Raw genomic sequence first — 8,975 nt, forward strand, 5'->3', positions numbered from 1 at the left:
ATAAATGAGACCCTCTTAAAGTTGTAGAAAGAAATTTTTGTGCAGTAAAAACCCTTGGGAAAACTTGGTGTCTCAGATTCATCTATTAGATTTACACTTCACTTTGGCTGTTTGTCCTCTGAGTCTTCTTCCAGATTTGGACATTCACAATTGTCCTCTTGATCCAAACATTTCATCACATACATCATCAGAGAAAAAGACAGAGAAGTTTACAATGAATAAATGAACTCAGATCTTTAAATTGTTCTGCTTACTTGATCACATTTCTATCCACTTGTTGTTCCACACAATCTACCTTATTTGTTTTTGCATTTGAAGACAATAAAATTACTTGACAATTCATTTCAAGTAACTGAGTTCATATGTAGATGGTTTTTACACAAAAATTTTAGAAAATATTATCATGGTTCCAAAACCAGACACAGAGATTTCCATTTCTTATTTTTTCCTGTCTTTCCTCATGGGTAAGTATTGCTAAATTTCATTTATTTTGCTGTGGTTTCATTTTAATGTAAGCAGAATGTTTGCTTCTTCTGTCTCTTCCAGTTTCCATGTTTTGCTCTGGTTCATATTGTTTGTGACAGTGACTAAGTGCAGCACTTGTCCTGAGGCTTCCCAGTTAGGACTGTGGATTAGACGTTCCTTCCATGCAATTCTGGGATGAGAAGAGTCAGGGTAGTAAAGGACAGACTGCATTCTGAGAACAGAAAGAGAGGAAAGGCACAGGCAGCCAAGAAGGAGCTGGCAGGAAAGCTGAACAGCATGAGGGAAGAGAAAGGAGACGCAGCACCAAGAAGGAAATGCTCCTGGAGTGGGGGTGCAGTGAGGGGGGCTCAGTGGGTCAAAGTCATTGCTGCTGAAGCCTCAGGACCCAAGTTTGACCCCAGGAACTCAGGCCAAAAGCCAGATGTGTTGGTGTGCATCTGCAGTCCCAACACTTGTATGGCAAGCTGGGAAGCCGAGACAGGAGATTCCTGAAGCTTACAGGTCACTTAGCCTGTAGTGTTCTCAGCAGCAGAAATGGGAGACCCCCACCTTGACAGAGTGGGGGGGATCACTCCTGAAGATATTCCTCTGACCTCCGCATGTGTACCAGGGCATGCACGTATACACACACACACACACACACACACACACACACATACACACACACACAGATATTTAAAACTTTTCTTAAAGGTCATGTACAGGGCCAGGCATGACCTTGTTTAGTCCCAGGGCTCTGGAAGCTGAGGCAGAATTCAGGTTCAATGTTCTTCTTTCTCCTCTTCACAGGCTCAGTTAGGCAGCAGTGACGTGTATCTTCTGTGATCACACTAATTGTTTCCTTTGCTTGAATTTATTAAATTTGTTTTTGGCTCAGAATGGATAAATCTAAAACTGGCATCACTTGTGTGTTTCCTAGGTGTCATGCGAATGTCCCAACTAAACCCATCTCCAGTACCAGACCCCACCATTGATAAATGCCAGCTCTCAGGGAGCACAGTCACACAAGCTAACTTTTCAATTCTATGCCCTGTGGAAGGAAACACTTTGCCCGTGTTTTCAAAAAGAGCTTGGCAGTGTTCATATGGACACAGCATCCTTTCCTTCAGGCCTGCTAGCCTTACATTAATTTGTTCTGCTGTGCCATGTCTCTGCGAGAACACAGAATTCACATCCTTTTGAATTCCATCAACAAAGCACACTGAAAGAGTTTGTTTTCAGCAAATTTTACTGAGCATTTTTCAGCTAAGAGAAAAGGATGTCATATCACACAATAGCCAATAAGAGTCCAAAACCAAATAAAGCTAATTATGTCACTTTCAGTTCATGAAGCCCAAACAGGCTCTACTTTGCTCTTTTGTTTTGCTCTTAGATTTTATTGCAGGTCAGAGGTTCTGGTCACAGGAAAAAAGGTTTCCTTGATGAAATCTTCTTTGTCTAGGGAGATACCAGCAGGCAGAGGATAGAAGGCATCCATTCCAAAGGCACAGTCATAAGGAAAGTGACTCTTGCTGGTTCACCTCAGAGCAGGAGAAATCATTCATGGTCAGTGAATGAAGACATGTGGTGATGAAAGGAATCTCCTAGACACATGATTAATAGGGAGGGACAGGTTGCGTGAAGATAAGGCATTTAGCTGCTTGGCGTTAACAAATTGCACAGTTTTGAGAAAGCAACTACTTAAGACTGTTGGGGCATTTAGTTACGAGTATATTAAATTCACAGTGGTGATCTCTGCTTCAAAACACAGAGTTCACTTCACCAGTGAGCCTCAGGGCCCTCTCATAGCACAGCAGGGCCTCATTCACTTCCCCTTTCAGTTTGTGGACCAACCCAAGCAGGCTGGTGCTTTCCACAACACGCACATTCTGGTGAACACGTCTTGCAGCCAAATTCTCCAAAGCCTTGAGAAGGTTTCCCTTGACAGAAGCTGCTCCTTCTACTTGTAGACCTTTTAAATAATGTGTGATTGCTGTGTCATCTGATTTCTTGTGAAATTCTTGGAAACGGCCGTAACGGAGTTGAATCTCTTGCCCTATGTGATCATCACGGTTCTTTGTGATCAGTGCTTTCTGAAAATTTTCCTCTGCTTCTTGGTATTGGCCAAGTTCTGCCTGCATCTCGGCCAGGCAAACATTAGCCAACCCAAAAGTGGGCCGTAGTTTTAAAGTCTTTTGAAATTCATACTTAGCCTTTTGTACCAATCTCTCCACTTCATCCTGCCTACTAGGTTTGTTGGTACCTTTCTTTATTTGGATGATTTGTGATCTATAGCAAAGCCCTATTTGGTAATGCAGGTAGGCAGAAGAGGGTAATTCCTTCAAGGCCCTTTTTAGAAGAAGAAGAGCTTTATCTGTACAGTCTTTGTTTTGGTAATATTTGGCTGCATAGCGCAAGACATAAGGCTGGGAGGATTCGCTGGTAAGCGCTTCATCAAGGTACGTTTCTGCTTCAGCTTCTTCTCCTAGATCCTGAAGCTTTAAGGCAAGGAGAACTTTAATATAAGCATCTTCTGGATTTAACCTGACGGCCTTCCTTAGGGGTTCTAGAGAAATCTCATTATTATAATCTTGGCGATAGGCTGCGATGGCGTAACCAGTGCAGAATTCAGGGTTTTCAGGCTCCACTTGCAGAGCCTTCGCAAAGCAGGCCATGGCATTTTTATAATTCTGAATTCCACACTTCACCATGGCCCATCCTTCTTCACAGTCCATCTCTGGACACTCCATCCTATAGCGGAAGGGACTTCCCAGCTCCTTGCATGTGTTCTCCACCTTGTCCAGGTAGGTCTGGGCTTCTTCCGACCTGCCCATGTGGAAATGCACCCAGGCATAGTTGCCCCAGGTCACCAGGCTTCTCTTGTCCCTCTGGTCAGCACGTTCTCTGTGGATCAGATCTTCGGCTTCTTTCAAACTCTGCAGGGCTTCCTCATGCTGGCCTGTCAGGTGTTTCACATAGGCCATGAGGTTGTGGATCCCAACACAGTACTTGGTGTCTAAGAACTTGATCTCCTCAAAGATCCTGCTTTCCAAATCTGGTAGGTCAGTGTCCTCGAATAGCAGCTTCCATGTGAAGTGACATCTCAGCTGAAGCAGACCGTCCTTGACCTGTTGATTCTCAGCATTCTCCCTGTGAGAGGGAAACAGATTTATTGGTTATATGACAAACAGCCAGAAAAAGACACCAAATATAGTACTTTTAGTAACATAGAAGTTTATTTATTTTAAAATTTCACTTTTATTTAAATTTTCCATGGCATTCCTGGATTTTTAAAATGACATTGTCATACTTAGCTTCATCACTTGACACAAACCTAGAGTCACCCAGGAAGAGGGAATCCCAACTAAAGAACTTTCCAGATCAGATTGGCCCAAGGCCATATCTGTGATGCATTTTATTAAGTGTCTAATTGATAGAAGGGCTTAGCTCACTGTGGGCAGTGCCATCCCTTAGGCAAGTGGGCTTGGGTTGTATGGAAAATACAGTTAAGTAATGTAGAGAGAGCAAGGCAGTAAGCGGCATTCACCCACGGTTTCTGCTTCTGGTCCTGTCTCCAGATTTCTGCCTTGAGCTCCGGCCCTGGCTTCCCTTGTTGATGCTTTATAACTTGTAAGCTGAAATAAACCCTTTCCTTCCCAGGTTGCTTTTGCTCATGGTGTTTATCACAGCAACAGCAAGTAAACCAGAACACTCATAGACAGTTGAATGTAGTTGCTTGTCTTCCTATAGTGGTTCCTTTCTGGGAAGGTAATCATGCTATGCCTTAGAGTTCCATCTGTAAAATGGGAATAACAGTAGCATTTATCACACTGGATTTGGAAAATTAATGAAACCCTGTGTATAAACAGGTGAACTGTATTATAAACTCCATGAGAGTTTCCTACTGTATTGTTAGTGATGATGTTGGTCCATCCTTCTGTGGTACATGAATTTCATTCTTCACATTCACAATAACCCATAGCCATTGGGCATGGTGGTGCAAGTTTTTCATCTGAGTACTTGGGAGGCAGAGGCAGGTGGATCACTGCGAGTTCAAGGCCAGCCTGGTCTACATAGCAAGTTCCAAACTCCTGCAACACAGTAAAACCCTGTCTCAAACTTTCAAACTAATTAACAACTAACTAACTAACTTAAATTAACTAACAAACAACAAAACCAGAATCACTGACTTAGTGGATGTTTTCGTGTGACTGTGAGCATCTATCACACTAACAACTGTGTTAAAAGTTCACCCAAGGCCAGGAAACATTCCTCAAACTCAAGTGCCATTGATTATTCCCTGTATCATTAGTGTGAGAGCAAAATGCAGAACTTCAATAAACATTATTCAGTTCAGGACCATAACGCGCATGGATAGGAAAAGGACGACCAATGAGATGAAATAATAATTGATAAGTTTGCTTTTTCAATTTTGTTTAGAAAATGTATACATTTATAGAAAGCTGCACAACCAGTGCAGAGCCCAACTGTCTCCACCGTTGGCAAATTTCCTTTAACGATTATAACATAGACACTTAGAATTTAATATCAAACAATAGCTTTATTAAGGTTTTTGTTTGTTTTTTGTTTTTTGTCTTTTTGAGACAGGTTCCAGCTAGCTTAGAATTCACTGTGTGGACCAGGCTGGCCTTAATATTACAGAGATCCACCTGCCTCTGCCTCTCAAGTGCTTGGATTAGAGGTGGATTAAAGCCACCACATTCAGCAAGTCTTAAGATTTTAATAATAACTAATATATTCGATTTTTAAGATAAATTTAAGCTTATAACGTTAAGATATAAAAACTCATGGCTATCTACCTGTGCTCTCCCTTTTAAAAATGGGTTTTCCAAGGTTCTTATCTTGCCCAATTTACATTTAAACAAAAGGGCTTGTGAGATGGCTCAGTGGGTAAGGGTTTTGCCACTTAACCTGATGAACTGAATTCAATCCCTGCAACTCACAGTGTGGGGAAGATTGGACTCCTGAAAGTCATCCTCTGACATCCACACATGTGCTGTGGCATGTATGCACACAAACACAAAATGAATAAACATGTAGTAAAGAATTTTAAAATTAAATTAAAATAACAAGCATTTAGCCAGGCATGCTGATGCATGCCTTTAATCCCAGCACTTGGGAGGCAGAGGCAGGTGGATCTCTGTGAGTTTGAGGCCAACCTGGTCTACATAGTGAGATCCAGGACAGCTGCGGCTACAGGGAGACCCTGTCTCAAAAAGACCAAAAAAAAAAAAAAATAGCAAGCATTTAATTTTTAAAAATTTTATGTGACTGGAGAGATGGCTCAGTGGTTAAAAGCACTGACTGCTCTTGAAGACAACCTGGGTTCAATTCCCAGCACCCACATGGTGGCTACTTCCAGAGAAACCCGAAGCCCTCTTCTGACCTCCACAGCATTGCCATGACACAGGTGTACTTACATACATGCAGGCAATACACAGATACACATAAAATAAAAAAAAATTAATTAATTAAATATTTTTAAAAAATTTTTATGTGTATTGTTTGCATGTATGTAAGTGCACACATGTCATGCAATGCTCTTGCAGGGCAGAAAAGGGTGTTGAATCCCCTGGAACTGGAGTTACAGACAGTTGTTAGCTGCCATCCCAGTGCTAGGATTTGAACCCAAGTCTTCTGCAAGAACAGCTAGTGTTCTTAACTCATGAGCTATCTGTCCAGCCTCATATTAAGCATTAAAAATCAAGTTATTAATATCTGTTCAGCCTACTTAAAGCCTTATTAGCAGTTATATTAGGCTCTGTGTCTTTAAAATCAAGATTTCTACTTTATTTGTATTAAAAGTCATGTCTTTACATATTTTATGTTAAAGATTTTAGATTAAAGATTATCAATGATATAAAAATGATCTAGTTAAAACTAACATGTGATACAAAATCTTAGATATTTAAAAAAATTCTATCTTTACATTTGAATATGTGTATTATGCTGTCTATCTGTACTTATGTCCTCATAATGCATACATGGTACCACAAATGGTCTTATTAATTAAACATTTCAAGTTACATAAATTCATAATGTAACTAAAATTTTAAAAACAAAATCAATATGTGTATATAAATAAACAATCAAGATGTTATTTAGTTGATTGTTATTTCAACCCTGATTCTACAAAGATCTTGTTTCTTCCAAATAATTGCTTGCTTGCAATTTCTAAGTATCAGGATTCCAATAAAATAAAATGGAGTCTTACAAAAAGTTATGTTTTATTTAAAACCTCTGTCAATTTAAAATTTTTAAAAATAATTTTTATTTTTACAGTTAGCATACAAGGTATTAGATATCATTCTGTCATTTCCAAAGAGTATATTTTAGTGGATTCTCCTTCCCCTTTATCTCGCACAGCCCTCTGTTACCCCTAATCCACCCTGTAACAATCACCTCACCTCCACACATTGTCTTTTCCTCTTTGGGTCCCATGTGTCATATTACCCATCCATCCCCTTTCTATGTTTGTGGGTTTTGCCCACATATGCATCCATTTGTGTGTGTGTGTGTGTGTGTGTGTGTGTGTGCATGTGTATGTGTATGTGTGCACATATATACATTATAGGCTAGGAACCAAATATGACAGAAAGCATGCAATGTTTGACTTTTTGAGCTTGGGTCACCTCATTTAACATTATGCTTTCCAGAGCTATTCATTTTCCTGCAAATTTCATTTTTATTTCCAGATAAATAAAATTCCATTGTGTATATGTATCACATTTCATTATCTATTCATTTGCTCTTGGGGATCTGGGCTGATTCTGTTCACTTCCTATCATGAATAGAACAGAAATAAACATGGATGTACAAGTATCTCTGTGGCCGAGTTTGGATTCTTTTGGATATATGCTCAGGAGTGATACAGCTGGGACATAGGTAGTTCTGGTTTTAATTTTTGAGGGGCTTCCATTCTGATTTCCATACTGGCTGCTCCAGTTTGCACTCTCATCAGCAGTGAATAGGGTTTTCCTTTCGCCACATTCTCACCAGCATTTATTGTCTTACGATAGCCATTCTGACTGGATTAAGGTGATATCTAAAGTAGTTTTAATTGCATTTCCCTAATGAAGAAGGAGGTTAAATATTTTAAAACTAGTTATTGTTCAATTGTATTTCTTATTTTGAGAACTTTCTGTTCATTTCATTAATCCATTTGTGGACCGGCATTTTTGTATTTTGGTGTTTAATTTCTGCAGTTCTTTGTAAATTCTGAGTATTAGTCCTTTATCTGAAGTATAGCTGGTAAAGATTTCTTCCCATTCTATGGGATGTTTGCTCTACTGATAGTATCTTCTGCTGTGCAGACATTTTTTGATTTCATGTCACCCATCTGTAGATTTTTGACACTAGTTTCTGTGCTACAAAAGTGCTGATTAGAAAGTTCTTGTCTAGGTATTATGAGGTGTATTGTCAATTTTCCTCTGTCATTTTCAGTGTTTTAGGCTTTATCATCTTTGATCCATTTCTAGGTAATCTTTATACAGTGGCTATCTTTTGAAAGTGGCTATGACCTCCCTCTGCTTCCCTGGGCCTCCATGACCCACAGGCCTCTCTCTGACCAGCAGGCCTCTCTCTGAGGTAATTGATCATGCCCTCCATGCCTTGACTCCCCCAGCCTCATTCGCCCTCCCATCTCCCCCACCCGTATCTCCTCCTAGCCTGGGCCCTGTCCCATTCCTTCTCTTGGTGCCCCAGGTACCTGGGGAACAACACTGCTTCCTGATCCTTTGCATCTAGACAAACTCAGTTCCTTCTCGGGTCCCGAGGAACACTCTGGGCCTGGCCCCGCCTTCACCTCCCTCTACTTCCCTGGGCCTTCATGACTTGCCAGCCTCTTTCCTGGATGCCAGGGTTGACCTTTCCTCTTCCTGATCCTTTGCATCCAGACCAACCCAGCTCCTCAGTGCAGTCCCCAGGAGCCATTGGGGTCACTTCATGCCCCCATCTTCCTTTGCACCTCTGGGTGGCATGGCCACCAGCTGCCATAGACCAACATCTTTCCTCAGCCCAGCTGCAAGGCCAGTCCAACCCCCAAATTCCTGAGGCCAAAATTTTCCCTGGATGGATCCAGACCTTAGGAGAAAGCCTGAGAGCATCTGATCCTTATCTGACTTGGGCCTCTGTGGGAATTCCTGAAGACAAAAGCAATCTGGCCTCTCCAATATAAAATCAAAAGAGACAACCAGAAGCTTAGACGAACCAGCTTTTCATGCCCAAAAAGTCAATCACAGAGACACATAAAGTTCACAAAAAGAAACAGACCTAAATGTGAAGGCTTGAATCTCACACAAGAATCAGAAACTACAAAAGAAATTCATATGTCAAAATCACAGAAAAAAAAAATAACATGAAAAACCAAAATAACATATCCCCATCAAATACCAATAGTCCTCTAGAGGAATACAATGAGAACCCCCTAGAGATAATGCAGGACATGGAACTCAAAAGAACAATTATAAACATGATAAAAGAATTCAGTG

At 40.7% G+C, this 8,975-nt stretch overlaps 1 protein-coding gene across 1 annotated transcript in view; it reads right to left on the bottom strand.

Moving 5' to 3' along the window:
* Positions 1-1,834: 1,834 nt before the first annotated feature.
* Positions 1,835-8,975, bottom strand: part of LOC103738030 (interferon-induced protein with tetratricopeptide repeats 1) — a 19,635-nt gene continuing 12,494 nt past the window's right edge. Inside the window, exon 2 of the mRNA XM_008837835.3 lies at positions 1,835-3,615. Coding sequence (XP_008836057.1) covers positions 2,226-3,615 — 1,390 coding nt within the window. The 3' untranslated portion in view covers positions 1,835-2,225. The remainder of the gene's footprint in view (positions 3,616-8,975) is intronic.

The sequence above is a fragment of the Nannospalax galili genome, unplaced genomic scaffold (genome assembly GCF_000622305.1).
Source record: "Nannospalax galili isolate Female #2095 unplaced genomic scaffold, S.galili_v1.0 scaffold498, whole genome shotgun sequence".
In the NCBI taxonomy this organism is placed as follows: domain Eukaryota; kingdom Metazoa; phylum Chordata; class Mammalia; order Rodentia; family Spalacidae; genus Nannospalax; species Nannospalax galili.